The 15482-nt window shown below is 40.1% G+C and overlaps 1 protein-coding gene and 1 long non-coding RNA gene across 4 annotated transcripts in view; both read right to left on the bottom strand.

Moving 5' to 3' along the window:
* Positions 1-1545: 1545 nt before the first annotated feature.
* The window catches only part of LOC120735937, a 23668-nt gene continuing 9731 nt past the window's right edge, over positions 1546-15482 (bottom strand). Inside the window, exons 3-4 of the long non-coding RNA XR_005696385.1 lie at positions 2396-2398; positions 1546-1560 (exon numbers count right to left, since the gene is read on the bottom strand). This is a non-coding gene — a long non-coding RNA (uncharacterized LOC120735937). The remainder of the gene's footprint in view (positions 1561-2395; positions 2399-15482) is intronic.
* Positions 4669-15482, bottom strand: part of trim24 (tripartite motif containing 24) — a 14406-nt gene continuing 3592 nt past the window's right edge. The window contains exons 6-19 of one of the 3 annotated variants that reach the window (XM_040035736.1): positions 15119-15233; positions 14874-15020; positions 14595-14709; positions 12413-12552; positions 12049-12285; positions 11769-11891; positions 11515-11662; positions 11335-11392; positions 11072-11189; positions 9152-9444; positions 8549-8660; positions 6833-6907; positions 6320-6481; positions 4669-6211 (exon numbers count right to left, since the gene is read on the bottom strand). In XM_040035736.1, coding sequence (XP_039891670.1) covers positions 5663-6211; positions 6320-6481; positions 6833-6907; positions 8549-8660; positions 9152-9444; positions 11072-11189; positions 11335-11392; positions 11515-11662; positions 11769-11891; positions 12049-12285; positions 12413-12552; positions 14595-14709; positions 14874-15020; positions 15119-15233 — 2392 coding nt within the window. In that variant the 3' untranslated portion in view covers positions 4669-5662. Of the gene's footprint in view, positions 6212-6319; positions 6482-6832; positions 6908-8548; positions 8661-9151; positions 9445-11062; positions 11190-11334; positions 11393-11514; positions 11663-11768; positions 11892-12048; positions 12286-12412; positions 12553-14594; positions 14710-14873; positions 15021-15118; positions 15234-15482 lie in introns of all 3 variants that reach the window. The other 2 variants (XM_040035737.1, XM_040035735.1) reach the window with 2 other exon arrangements.

Raw genomic sequence — 15482 nt, 5'->3', positions numbered from 1 at the left:
CTCAGGTGACCCCCTATGAAAAAGCACTTGGCAACAATGGGAAGGAAAAACTCCCTTTTAACCAGAAGCAGTCTCCAGCAGAACCAGGCTGTAGATGGAGCATGCCCATTCACGTTCTGTTAGACATCACCTCTGCTGACTGGGGTCACTCAAGTGGACTTCTCTAGCACATTTGTGGTAGTGGAGCCTTTTTTTAAAATCAGCTTCTGTAAAATTATATTGATTTCTGTGCAGTTTATTGTGTAAACACCTAATCCAAGAGGTACTTAGCATCTCTGGGTATCCTGTTATAATGATGATGTATAAAACCCTGCTTCTGGGTTCAAACTACACTGTGTTCATTAAGGCTGTTGTCTTTTTAATGTGTTTTAATGCTTTATATTCTTGAATTCAAGAATTGGTCAAAATCCGCCTGTACCGTACACTGGGATTCCCCATTCTTATCTATGGGACGTAGACCTGGGTCATCCTCAAACACGACCTCAACAAACTTGAGGTCTTCCAAACGCGCTGTTTGCGTCAGATTCTCCGTGTGTCCCTCCGTGATAGTCTAAGCAACGCGTGATACGTAGTCAACGTCACCAGCAGGCCTCAATGGAAGAGCTGATTGGGAAGCGACGACTGCAATGGTTTGGCCACATCTGCCGCATGAGCAACCATCGCCTGCCATACCGCCTTTTGATGCAGCAGCATCAGAGTGAGAGTGATGAGAGACCTCCAAGAAGACTTGGATCAAGCAAATTGAAGATGATCTTAAACAACAACGTCTAACCCTCAAGCAAGCAAAGGTGAAGGCAAGAGACCACAAGACCTCTAAGTGCATCGTTGATCAAGATGGAAACCCTACGACACCCACAGCGACGTATTGGCTTCGTGGACAACCTCCCTGCCAACCGCCAGCTAGGGACAAAAGAAGAGGAAGAAGAAGACGAAAGAATGCTTTATATCTTATTCGATTTAATCTGAACAAGCCCCCTGTGGCTTGCTAACTAAGCTTGCTAGCATTAGCTGACAACATACTCCACCCTCTGCTCTAAGGACCCACTGCACACCTCATAATAACTCATGTTCAGAGACTGTAAAGTGTTAATTCAGTATGTTCTCAAGCCATTTGTAAGTATTTTCGAGGTTCAGTGGACCACATTTTCCTGTTGGGGAATGTTTTTGCAATGGAGGTGAATGTTTGGTATGCAACAGTGTTTAGGTGGTATGTGTCAAAAATGCCAGGACCCATTACTTTAGTAAATTGCTAGCGCTTTTAATGTTGTGGTCAACGGCTTTATTTATTTATTTATTTATTTTTTATCTCAGCTCAGAAGCAGAATTCAGAGATGAAGGCATGGATGGTTTCAGAGCCACCTTCAACACAAAGTTCTTGGGACCAGTTATAAAATTCTGCTGGATTTCACCTGAGTGATTAGTGACAGATTTGAATTAGTAAGTTTTCAGTTTATATAGTATCTAAATGTAAAAATAGACCATAAATGCACAGTTGATTGGAAAAAAAAACCCTTATATATATATTATAGAGAACTGACTGCCATTTGTAACCATAACTCTCTTTCCTATACAATCGTGCTTGTTTGAAGTACTTCACCACATCGAAAGAGAAGTGGTCATCTGCTTCCAGGTTCTCAAAGAAACACCACTAGTACCTTGGTAAAGGTTAACCTCTAAAGCTGTCCTGAGTACAACTATTTGTAATGCAAATAGAAGGTTTAAGGTTTTTAATAGACTAAAAAAAGCAAACCACAATGTGCATTCAGTGTTTTACACACATTTTTACATTATGATTTAATAACTGTTCTGCAGATTGAGACAAATGTTATCTTTAGCAGAGTCATGATGCTTGCAAATAATTTCCTGGATTAAAGTTCCTACTTCTTTAATAATATGATACCAGACACCAGAGACACACACGGTTTCACACATAGATGAAATGTATTTTTGCTCCACTTTTCTTTACCCTCCAGTTCAGCACAGTCTCTGAAGGTTGGCAGAGAGATGAGGTTAAAAACACAGTTGGTGTCACATGGCTGGCAGGCCTTAGCACATCACAGCGACTGAGTGGCTGTGATACTGTCGGACCTAAGTGTGACAGAGAGGAGCCATCAGTAAGAGACAATATCCAAGGAAAAAGTGGGATCTGTAATGCAATCTGAGGGACATGTGTGACTGATACAGAATTCAAAAGTCATCATATAAAAAGACTTTAACTAAAGCCCCACAGCCGCCTTGAGCAAGAAGAACCTGGCAAAACCTGAATAGTCCCATAGACCTCTATGGTAAGCCGAGCAATGGGCGCCTTAAAAAGAGGCCAAACCCTGATTCCAAACCCTAGAATCAAGTGGGTGAGGGTTCCCCTAACGTGAAGACAGTGGTGCTTTTACAACACGACCTCAAAAACTGTAGAGGGAGCTGAGCCATGTAATTACAAGCAAGCAGGTGAGTCCAAGTTGTTCGCTCCGAAACGGGGCCAAGCCACAGAAATGATTGTGTGGTATTCCACACCACTGCAGTGCCACCAAGGAAAAACAGGCGGAGAAAAATTTAGAAGAGGGTATGTAAGAATGAATGTCATTTGTTGTGATCCAATGGCACATTCGCATTTCTGAGGAAGAAAAGGAAACTGACTCAAAATCAGCAACTGAATCAGCATTAAGGAATTAAGGCCACCACAAGCAGGTAATATTACTTTTTCCATGCAGAAAACTATATTTTCCATTTGTTTCCATTTTTGGAAATTGTTATATAATCCAAAGATATTGCAGAATTACACTGACATATATTTCATACCTTGGCACTTTCAATCAGCTTCACATGCACCAAACCTCGAAAACCAGCAGGAGGAAAGTGGAAGAGGGGAAAATTTGTCTGGTTGCATTTATTCAGCTGACCAATGCAGCTACTGGGCTTTTGGTATCAATTACAGCAAATTAAGTGATAGCCACCCAACACCAACACTAAAAGCATCATCCATCAAATGAGTTAAAATGCTGCTCTACCACTAATTGAGCCCACCATTTTGGCTGGGCCCCAGGTGCCTATAAATAAGAGCCACGCTTATTTTTCTTGCATTCCTCTAAGGCGAGGCCTCTTTGATCTTTTGGCCACTTGGAAGTGATCATCGGAAAAATTGGTTTCAGGGTTCAAAATGACCACAGCCGAGGAAGAATGAGTACTGAGAGGAATTAAAGCCAATGTGTATCTGTGTGCTTTAAATGTTGGAGAGCAAAAAGCGACTTTAATCTCGCAGCTTTAATTTCAAACACAAAGAGTCGGGTGTATAAATGTATTAAAAGGAAACTTTGCGTATGTGAGATTCCATCACTACTTTGTGAATATATAAACAGTATTCACATGGTGAAGGGCAACTTAAAAGCCCCATCTAGTGGTCTATGGGGTCTCCTAATATTCTAAAAGACATGTAACAAGAAATCTCAGAACAAATATCAAGATTACAAATAATTTAAAAATCTGCTTTGCTTTCTCACTAAGAGTAGGGGGAAAATGGATATAATTCCAGTGTGTCCAAACTGTAACAAATACGCTTGCAATCCTCATAGATTTTTCAGTTAAATAACAAATTGTTGACTTATGGAGGGTTCATGTGACCGTTAGTTTTGGTCCTGTGTCTTTCTGGGGTTTTTTATGTTACAATTACCATGTTTTCTTTTGGTGCTTGCTTTTCTTTTGTCGGTTCGTTCTACTACCCGTCTTTCTACTTTTTTTGGGTGACTATCTGCCATGTTTTCCAAAGTAAACCACGAACGGGTGTATAGATAGCCCATCCTTTGTATAGACGGTCCAACCGAGTCTTAGTCTGTCCTATATACCAGCCTGTGCTATTTTGTGGAGCAACCTGAAGGACTGAAAAATTAAGCTAATCTGGAAGGGTCAAAAACTTTTCCTCGAATGGCCACTTAATGCTACAGTCGGGAAAATAGTGGTTGAAGATTGCATCATGACCAAAACTATTGACCCAGTTTATAATGAACTTACAATCTGGCTATGCCTTTGAAATGGTTACTTCGATGACTGTGACCAGATCTGCAACCACTCGTCAGTTGCTACTTTCAGAGCGACTTTGATGTAATAAGATGGGAATAACACAGAGTCAGTCTGCTTTTACTTTGTGATTGAATGGGTCAAGTTTGAAAATTACATACAAAGTTTCTGTTAAAGACTGGACGATCCTCTTCTTGCTTATAAATTCAGATAAAATCGACCCCACTGTACTCGGCCCTAAAAATCTTAGAAACATGGTGTCTAATCAGATGGACATGGGCAGCAACAACACTCAGGTAGGCTGTGTTTAAATGACAGAATGATTAACGGGGGATCCAAAATGTACCAAGAAAATAATAATAATAAAAAATAACACACCATTAAACCACCATCACCAATCTAAACCAGTGATACAACAATTTTCTTAGCATGAAGATGGTGGTTTATAAAAGATTCGATTACAATCTACAACACGCGCATTTCAGAGTTGCACCCAGCATGGTCTTCTGCTGCAGCAGCCCATTTGTCCCTTTTGTAGATTTAGAGATGCTCTTCTGCATGTACTGCAGTAGACAAATGGCTCGTCGGTTCATAGCTCCAAAACATGAACTCTAAAATCACAACCAACAGATTATCACAGAGGGACGCAAGCACAAGCCAGATGTTCATGTAGCCCTGTTTATTACAAATACTGTAAATTCAGGTATTTTTATGCTCAGCATTGTTAAGTTATTTACAGTATGCTTGATTAGTAATAAAGTAACAATATAGGCGAGAATATTAACGCTAATGATGTTGTGTCAGTTTTTGAGCCATTCTCATCTTGTAGAGCACAATTTGTAAAACATGACAATGACGACAGATTCTGACGTCTCTGAATTATCTGAAGTGAGTCCCACTAAAATCTGAAGCAATTTTTTCTCGATACCAACAACAGAATACTGCTCTGTGGAAAGTGGAAACACAAGAGATGGTTTGACTGCAATCAATGTGGGACTTCCTTCTGTACAGAAACTACAGTACTTATTTGTTGCATACGTAGCGTTAATACCATACTAAAACAAAGCTATTGCATTTTAACAGTATTTGATCATGAAGGTAAAAGCCTAAACAGAAATGTTAGCATTAACACATTCTACATGCATTACCAATTTAAACTTTTATTTTTGGCTGCTTTCAAAATACATCATTATTTTGTACAGGTGACGAGCAACGTGACGACTGATAACCTGTACATATTGAACAAAGAATGTCATTTATGTGCTTTTCAGTGGCATCATCACTGAATATAATCTTTTACAAGATATCAAATGTCCATTCAGAGAAGAACACAGAGCTTTTTAGATCTTTGCTGTGGATCTAAAGCATAACTGCTACTAAAGCCCATTTAGTACAGCAGTTCTTTTCCTATTAAAAGCCCAACTATAAATAATAGCTGAGCAATCTCTATAAACTATGCTAATCTGCACCATTCCCATCAAATAAAACATAAATAAAAATACAATCGTAAAAACAACATTCATACTACAAAACACAAACAAACAAAGGCATGATTGCAGCAAATGTAGGTCCCCACTGGGGCCCCTTCTGTGGAAGACTGGACTCATCCATCGTCATTATCAACAGTTCCTCTTCCTATCTGCTGTACATCCATCTATCGCTTCTCCTTGGCTGTGTCCACAGAAGCAGACGTCTCCTGCGGAGCTTCAGGTGGCTCTGTTGTTGTGTCCGTAGTAATCCGAGGTTTCACCTCTTTTGTGGAGCTGGAAGCTACTCCGTCTTTTGTGTCGCTCTGAGTTGCTGGAGAGCTTTCCGCCTGTTTTACAGCAGCAACATTTTCCTGCTTTACTTCGTCTGCAGGAGGTGCGTCTCCCTCTGTGGCAGCTATCGCTTTGCCCGTCATCTTCTCGCTCGTTTCAGCGTCCGACTTTTCCTTTGCTGCTGGTGTTGTTCTGTCTTCTAGAGGAGCTGTGTCTTCCTCTACTGGGGGGATCCCCTTTTCTGCAGGGCTTTGTGGCTTATCTTTAACGTCAGCCGCACCGTCCTCCATCATCTCCTCTTCCTCGTCTATCTCGTCCTCTAAAGGGGGGATCATCTGTTCTTCCCTCCCACCGGGGAAGACCCTGTCTGGGTAAATGAGCTTCAGCTGCTCCTCGAAATAGTCCTCCAGGTACAAACCCGCACTGCCGACCTCTGAGGTTGGCTGGTAAAAAACAAAATTCCAGTTAAAGCAAAATAAAGGAAATATAAATTAAATAAAGCATGACTGGCATTTATAAAATAAAAAAAAAAATACATATATCAGACCAACCTTGTAATACTTAGCACAGTTGAAAAATATGAGCCTGACATCTGCAACAAAGCCCTCAGGACTGACATAACTTTCACCGTCTTTTGCCTTTGACTCCAGCTTCCTCTTTACTATTGACAAATCCATCGGGGTCTTTATAAGTTCTTTGTACCGTCTCGTCTCCTACGTTTAGAAGAAGAACAATAAAAGTTGAGCACCTAATCCAAGTGTTGTGTGAAACTCTCTCAAATGTTATGAATCACTTTCATATGAGAAGATAGTTACAACAGAATTTATATAAAGTTACTGAGAGTGGAATGAGTAAAATTAAAAAGTACACGAGAAAAAAGTAACACATTGGCAAAAGTGGGAATAAAAACCCACTTATTATAGTAAATAAAAATTAATAGATTTTTTTGCTTCATTTTACTTGAAATAATAGCACCGTAAAATAACATATCTAAAATAAAATAACATAAATAACATATCAGAATGCTCTACAGAAGTTTTGACTGAACATTGAATGCATCTTACTGAAGGAGAAGCCGGCTGCTGGAAGTCGGTGCTGAAGTCGTTGCAGAAAAGACGAAGAAGCAGCCTCTCACATTTCTAGATTTAAAAAAAAAAAAATGTAAAACTTTGTGTAAAGTTTAAAAAACAAAACGGTGAAAATGTGTAAAAATGTAAATCTTACAATTTAATTGAAAAATGTACAAAGTACAAAGACAACACATCAAATATTGATTAAAGAAAAATTCTGCATCACATCACAGTTTAAATAAGGCTACGTTCACACTGCAGGTCTTAATGCTCAATTCTGATTTTTTGATCAAATCCGATTTTTTTTGCCTGCTCGTTCACACTACAAATAAAATGCGACAGCAAACGTGCTCTAGTGCGTGCGCAAAAGAAGACGTCACACAAGAAGTCTCTCTGTTTAGACCCAGACCAAACAATATTGTTTGACTGATGGCCCTTAATATAAAGACTTCGGACTTTACGTTTCCCAATTTTTGCTTTAAGTTATTTTGTTATTTACATAACAATGTAAATAACCTAATAATTATCCTTATTGCTGCTTTAGAGAGGAGCGGTGCTTCAAAGGATAGCTGCAGATTTCTGTCAGAATCTGCAGATTATACAGTACAAATAAAATGTTCACGTTTCTCCAACGTTGTCTTCCCAACAGTTTCACTAACATCTACGCTGGATGGCCAGGATGGATGGCTTTTTATTTTATGTTCACACTTTGGTCAGTGCTAGATGTTTTTTTAAGGCAATGTTGACAGTGATACCCATTTAGGTTGGCTGTGTTTGGAGATGTTTGCCTGATAAAGTCGTTCAGCTTTCACGTCTGTGATTTTAACCTGAGCCATTAGCACTAATATACCACAAAACCATTGCAGATATTAGCTGCTGCACCAACAGTGCACTAGCCTGTCCCCTCTCCTCTTTAGCCTCTTTGGAATGCAGTTTCATTGATTTTAAATGATAGAGACCAGAGAGATCTTACATAACTTTGGGTTCAGAAGCAACATTGTTGCTGTCCCTATGAACAGCAACAATGTTGCTTCAGGGACATGAGAACATTATGAAATGCTATTCTGAAGTCATTTAACCATTTTCCCCCCCACAGAGCAGGAAATCTATCTCCAATGAGACTTTTAACAGGCTCAGACTTTGATGCTCTTTTTAAATCCAACTTGACCTGCTGCTGTTAAATAACCAAATTATAGTTGTAAGACAGCGGTCCCCAACCCCCGGGTCACGGACTGGTACCGGTCCGTGCGTCGTTCGGTACCGGGCCGCAAGAATTTAGGCTCGGGTGTGAAATTTATGGTTTTCAGGGTTTTAATCGTTATTTTTTTAAATAATTTTTATCATCAACTCAATTTCCCTGGGTCTTTTCCCGTGTGTTATGAATTTATCTTCTGTTTTTTTGGTACCGGTACTGGTTTTATTTCATTTTATTTATCCGCGACACCTTAAAGGCTGGTCCGTGAAAATATTGTCGGACATAAACCAGTCCGTGGTGCAAAAAAGGTTGGGGACCGCTGTTGTAAGACATGTTTTTCATGGCAAGTCAGACCTTTCGTTTTTCCCAGTATGTACTAAAAAGAAAAGAAACTATGATACAATGCACTAGAAACTCAAACTAAAATCTTTTCCGTTGTAAAACAGAGGGGTGCAGGCTGAAGGACTGAAACTAATTCGTGGACATAAATGTAAATGGCAGCTTGATTAGCATACCCTTCTGTCAACAGGTGGAAACTTTTCAGAGATGGGGGCATCCTTGCTGTCACAGTCGTACTCCATCTCGGGAGAGACAAGGTCTCGGCAGAATGAACAGAACCACTCGCCGCTGAGGAAAGATGTACGGTGAAGAAAAGCAGTTAGGAAACGCCAAATGATTGGACACCTGTTGCTGAATAAGATTAACATTTTATCTGCATAGAGCAGCCTGCACAGACTAACAAGCTAACTATGGGCAAGAATAATAACCATGCGCGCAACAGAGAGATTTTAGACTTCATCAATGCCAAACGGAGAAGGGATTTAAGACCAATTTCTACATTTATTCTATAAAGATAAAAAGGTGGAAGGTACAGAATTTTTTTTTTATTTCAGAATGGTTGAAGAAAAAAAATCTGTATTTTATTATGATGTTGATGGTCCAATATGCTTTATATACAACAACTATTACAGGCAATAACCATTTCAACTACACAATGTTCAGACCAGCTAAAATCTAACAGAGGTTTTTTGGGATGAAATGCACTCCTCCTCATGCACCCTGTCCACCTCTTGTTTATTCATGTGGTCTATGCATGATCCCAAAAAGGCGTCTCTCACCTGGGGGATTCATTCAGAGTGGGAATGTGACAGGCCAGATGAAAAACTTTGGGACACTTGTCGCAGCAGAGCAGTTCTCCTCCGTTCTGACAGACAGCGCACCAGTCCTCATTAGGATCTTCTTCTGGCTCGGCTCTCTTTTCAGACTCTGGCTGCGATTGGGGCTGAGGACGCCTGTCTTTGGAGTCCGATCCAGGGGGTGGTGCTGGTGGGGAGACCTTCTGCAGCTGCCGGGGCTTAGACTGTGCTCCAGTGCTGCTATCTGGCAGGCTAGAGCCGACGCTGGACTGCACCTGTAGGTGGGAGAGAGTGAAAAAGGAGCAATGATTTTGAGGCTGAACTAATGTAAAATAGCAGCGGAAGCCAGTGGTATCCCTCAGCCTCCTAGCAGATGCAATAATCCTATGTCGCCTTTTTCTCAAGTTCTGGCATTCACAAACTTGGATGCTCAGTCTTTTACAGATAAGGGTTAAAAATGAAAACATTTTAAATTTGATGCAAGCAACATGCTGCCAAAATCACCACTACTACTGTACTAATACTGCATCCCTGCTCCTTTGTGTTTGGGAAGTGAGACCACCAGCTGTGTTTTTGAGAGCAGTAATGTTTTCTCATAGTTATTTGATAAATGCTCAATAAGTTCAGGCCATTTTTGCCAAAGATTTTCCAATGGATGATAGGTCTGGACTGCTGATAGGCCAGTTTAACGCCTCCAATGTTTACTTTGGAGCCATGCTGTTGTAATATGACCAGAATGTGTTTTAGGATTGTCTTGCTAAAATTAGGAAGTCCTAAAAAAATAAAAAAAAACCACATTGGTGCATTCACATGTCTGAGCATTATGCTTCTCTATACTGTCACACATTTTGGAATTTGAACTTTTCTCCAATGGTGAGCTGAATGCTTTCTCTATTCAGGACAGAAGACTCCTGGAAATGAATTTCAATTCTTGATCTTTTAAAACATGACGAGTTTCCCAGCAGGGATGTGTGCATAAACTGGTAGCTTAAACGCTGCTGCTGTATATCAGTTTTGTCAGAATAAGCTGGCATCAAGGAGATCGAGGTTACTGCTCAGTTGAGTTGAGTGTTGCACATACCAAAGTAACAAGTTATTGTAATCACTTTACATTTTCAGTAATGCAATAATGTACTAGATTCAGTAATTATGCAAAATTTACAATTATTTTCTTACTGGCATTGCAAAAGGTTCTCCAGTTATCTGCACTCTAGGCAAATAAAAAGCTTTTTCCTTCCTGCCCATTTGCGCTAAAGTCAGATGAAGTGCAACGGTCTACAGCGGATATATGGGCATTACTTTTATTTTTACTGTATGAAAGGTGAAATGCAAGCTGCATGCAGAACAGATACAACTGTTTAATACTGCTAACAAAACTCAGTCTCTACAAGCAGCTCCACAAATGGCATGCTAACACAAAGCTATGTTAAATCTGATTATATGCTGAACCCAGCCCGGCAGCCAGAGCCTGAACTTCAAAAGGTAAAAGCAGTGTTGAGCAGTTAGGCTTGAGTTATTATAGCCTGACTGCTATATTATTTACTTATATTTTCTTTGCATGCAAGACTTACCCTTTGCATTGTCTGGATACCAACAATAGTTTTCAGTGAGTTGTCAATCAGATGCAGTGATTTTCACTACAGATTTGCCTGTTTGTATACTGTATAACTATACACTGTATTTATAATACTGTGTAGTCACAAGCATTCTGTGTTGATTCTCAACTTTGTCTCTTATCCACAGACGGTTTATATTTCAAAAAGAATAACCACCTTTTTTGAAAATGGGCCGGTAATATGTCAAAGATCAATTTTTAATACGTTTTAGGAATGATACATTTGGATCAAAATGGCAAATCTGTAAATATCCTAAGTTTATAAATGCCACTCTTACGAAACGGACTTCGTCGTCGTCCTCAGGTTCGTCCTTTATGACAATAACAGGACCCGGAGAGGTTCTCCTTCGTCGCTTTAATGCAGGAGCTGATGGTGTCTCGGCAGTCTGCTTCCAAGAAGTCGTCCTTCAATACAGATTCCCACAGAGCAGTGTTTGATTTTTTTTTAAAGAAAAAAAAAGTCTGCTATACATTCACAGTTAATCCATGATCACAATAATAAACTACAGGATTAAGTAGCACTGTGACAGATGCTCTGCTCACTTCTTACCCTGTGCTTCTGTCTGAAGATGATGGTTTTGCCATGGGGGAATTCAGCCTCCCTCGACCTTTAAAAGGAGGCAATTTTTTTATTTATTTGAAAACCAATCCCAAAATGGAGCTTTTAACTCAACTTCAGACCTTAAAAGCCATTTTTTGTAAATGAAAAGATCAATGTACAGATAATGACCTGCCATGTGATTAAGCATGGTTGTTTTGTCAGCAGTTGCTGAAGCTAGAATAGGAGGGAAATTAGGTTTGGGTACAGAGACAGTGATGGAGGGGACCGATCCACCAGGTTCACTCCTCTTGAGGAAAGATGACTCTGGTAGGCATCTCTAAAGGAAACAACGCCAAACAAAGTTCAGTTATCAGCAAATGCTTTCACTTTCTGGACTCATGTTGTGTCAGACTGAAAATCTTTATGATAACGGTCCTACAAACCTGGTGCAGTGACATCTGTGTAGCTGCTCCAGACGTGAGAGGCTGTGGAAAGCGGGAAACACCCTGTGACCCATCTGTAGGTTTAGGGGGGAAGCTGGAGGTATGGATCAGATCTCTCAAAGACTATATGTAGAAAAGACAAGTTCAAAGAACACTTAAAAGACTTAAAGATTTAAAAAAGAAAGAAAAAATGCATCAATTTGTCCCACTGTTTCATTTAGTAAAGGAAAAACAAACACTGATGTACTTAAATTTAACAAAACCTCACAACCTGACGTACCTGAGCAGCTGGGAAGCTCATGTTGTTAAGCAGAGATGATGTGGGGCTTCGAGGGTTGGGGTGGGAACTTCCATACCTGCGTCCTTGCTGTACCATGTTGGGGACACCTTGAGAGGGAGAGGAACCTCCATGGATAGGTCTGGTTGGTGGTGGGGGGCCAGGTAGCCTGACGTTTTGGTGCCATGACCACGAGTTAGGAGGGGGCCCCCTGGGGTGCTGTTGGGAAAGCTTGTCAACCTTGATCAAAGGAGTATTCGGCAAGATTAAAAGGCTACAGTATGTAGAAAAGTCCACAATATTTAAGAATATCTATGACTACATTTCATTCTTAGGCAGCCAAGGACAGCTTGAAAGATCCCTTTACCTGCATCTGGAGCTGAGCGAGTGTGCTCTGTCGCTGCTGAGTTGAAAGTGAAAGAGCTCCAGTGGGTGCTTCTGCTCTGGGACCTGTCTGGTGGTTGGTGATCGGTGGCCTGCTGGGGCCTCTTTCTACTACCAGGGAACCTGCCCCAAAAAAGACAAACTACTACATAAACCGAAGACGCAGAACTTTTTTTTTTTTTCTTCATGCAGTTTATGCCACCATCCCAGTCCACGAATATTAATCAGTAGGATACCAAATGACTCAATATGACAACAGTCTGAACATCAGACTAATGTCACCATTTCTCTGATTGGATGATGGAGTGACTGAGGCAGCTCTTATGTGCTGATGGTCAGGTAAACTGAAAACAGTGAAATAACTTTAACATTGCCATGGACTGAGAGGGTGATGACCAAGAAAGAAACCTCTCCTCCAAAATCGACACCTTCAGGCTCAACTGAAACTTGCAGCTGTCCATGTGGACAACTTGGACGCTTTCTGGGGAGAAGTTTTATGGTCAGACGAGACAAAGTTTTATCTAATTGGCCTCAAAAACAAGGCGTATGTTTGGACTAGTAAAGATAAGGCTTTCATAGCAATGAACACTGCAGCACTTGTCAAGCACGGTGGTTGCAGCATGATGCTCTGGGACTGTTTTGCTGTCAGTGTTACTGGTTTATTGTACAGATTGGTTAGAATACCAAAGGAGTAGGACTTTCCTACAAATTCATCAACTTCAACTCTGATCATCAGCTAGACGGTTGAAATAGCTGGGTGCTCCAACAGGACAATCATCCCAAACAAGCCATTCCAAATCTGAAATGGATAAAGCAGGCTAGCCTTAAGCTTCCCAAAGCCTCAACTATACTGAAAATTTGTGTACTATGCTTAAAGGCCGGGCCCTGTGCCATGAAATGAACCAATTTAAACGACATATAACAATTTTGCCAAAAACAGTTGTCAAATATCCAGCCAGAATTACGCCAGAAACTTGTTCAAGCTTCTGGTTGAGGTGCAACTTCTTAAGGGACATTTAACCAGATGTTAGTGGGGGGTGTTTATATGTATTTAAGTCTGTATCTATGCCCAGTGTAGATTAGAGAAAATCCGGAATAAATTCAAACTTGTGCGCCCAGTTCTTTTTTTCCCTAAATCGTTAAAGACGGATGCTGTACGAATCATCGCATCCTGCAAAAAGAACAGTTCAAAGAAATCATCAAAACCAAAAATTACCAGTACAGTCATGCCCATAGTGAGTCATCATTAATCATCAATCATCATCATCAATCATGTAAACTTCTGACCACAACTGATGTAGGTTCATGCACGTGCATCAGCAAGATAACAAATGACTCAATACAACAATGTTAATCTTATGCAACATTTACCCAACCTAAAAATTCTCCAGTTTTGAGTGTGGGGGTTGCAGGTTTGTGTTTTTGTCCTTATATGCTTAAGCTGTGCAGAGACTTTTATAAAATATATTTACAGCCACATCTCCACATTTATTTTTTAACTAGATGTCTTGATGTATGCTCAATCATCCAGGTAAGTAAATCCTAAAAGGTTGAATCTGTACACTAGTTGCTCTGTTGTTGTCAGGCAGCTGACAGTAATTAAATACGACATATTATAACTGACTATCTTAATTTATTTGGCACGTTATCTGGTTTTTAAACAAAGGGAGAAAACGATTGTCAAGAATTAGGACCATTCATTCATGATGATCATCATCATCAAATATGAAAATAAATGTGAGACGAAGGCTCTATGACTACCATGTTTTAAACCATTTTAAACCATAGCTGTAAATGCATAAAATTTACAACAATCACTTTCAGCACTGATAAGCATAATTGAATTTGAACTTTTAAAAACATACAAAAAAAAGCATCAGTAAATTTGTTGAATAAATAACACTAATGAGCAAAGGTACACATAAAATTTGGATTTATTTCTGTTATCAAATGCTTGACCATAGAACAACCCAGTCATAACCTTTCTACTGTAGGGTCTTTGCCTCATGTTATAAAGTGTGGAGATCGGGCACTATAAAATGGATTTGAATTTTTAGGGCCCACATGATCCTTTCAAATGTGCTGTTCTGCAGCCAGTTAGCTTTTGTTCTTGCTACCATCAGTATACATTGCCTCTTATACATGTGAGCAGCTGACAGCCTTACCGAGGTCTACATTTGTAGCCCAGAAACCGGAGCGACACTGGAATCGAACTGAGCTCTGAGGGACGATGGAGGGACTGCAGTGTGCTCTCATCAGGTAATGGATCTGGTAAAGGATCTAGGGGGAGGAGAAAAAGACAGGGACATTTTAAGGTCACTGAGATTACCAAGTTTTGCAGATAATATTACATATTAGAAAAATGACAAAAACAAGTAATAGCTACAATGTACTTTATAGTGTACAGTAATCCACATTGCTGTTTGATGCTAAAAGTTACACACCAGTCTCTTGCAGTAGAGCAGAGCTGTCCCGCTGTGGCTAGCTGTGGCCCATTTGGTGAAGCTAATGACGTGGTCTAGGTGCCTGCCTAGAGAGTTGACTTCTTCCTGCTGCTTTTTCAAACCCAACTCATGGTCCTTAGTTAAAGCCTGGGGGGAAATGTGTAAGTTTATTTAAAAAAAAAATAAAAGAAAAATGAAAAGAAACCCAAACATCACTACACCTAAAGAAATCAGGTCACACGTACCTCAAGCTGGTTAACCAGAATCTTTCCCTTCCTGTTGATCTCCATTATCAAGTTACAGATGGACTTCTTTATTTCATTAGTTACAGCTTTCCGATTTTCCTCAACTTGCTGCAGTCTGTGAAGTGAAATTCATATAATGCTCACATTAATCTGGATTTTATTTCAGTCTAATTTTTAAGGGACTTTATTATGCTTTTTCTTTTCCACATGTTAATTTTAAACGATCAGGTCATCGTGTATGCCAGAATTCCCTGTAGCCATAAGCTCCAGATTTAAACAGTGTTTTCTACTCTTGACTCTACGCAGGTGGATGTTGTTAATATGGCCATCTCAAGCACACAGAGCTGGCTGTGAGCACAGCGGC

Source organism: Simochromis diagramma, unplaced genomic scaffold, assembly GCF_900408965.1.
Source record: "Simochromis diagramma unplaced genomic scaffold, fSimDia1.1 OVJJ01000816.1, whole genome shotgun sequence".
Classification (NCBI taxonomy): Eukaryota; Metazoa; Chordata; class Actinopteri; order Cichliformes; family Cichlidae; genus Simochromis; species Simochromis diagramma.
Note: the sequence above shows the minus strand (reverse complement) of the source record. Positions and strands in the feature narration are given on the sequence as shown.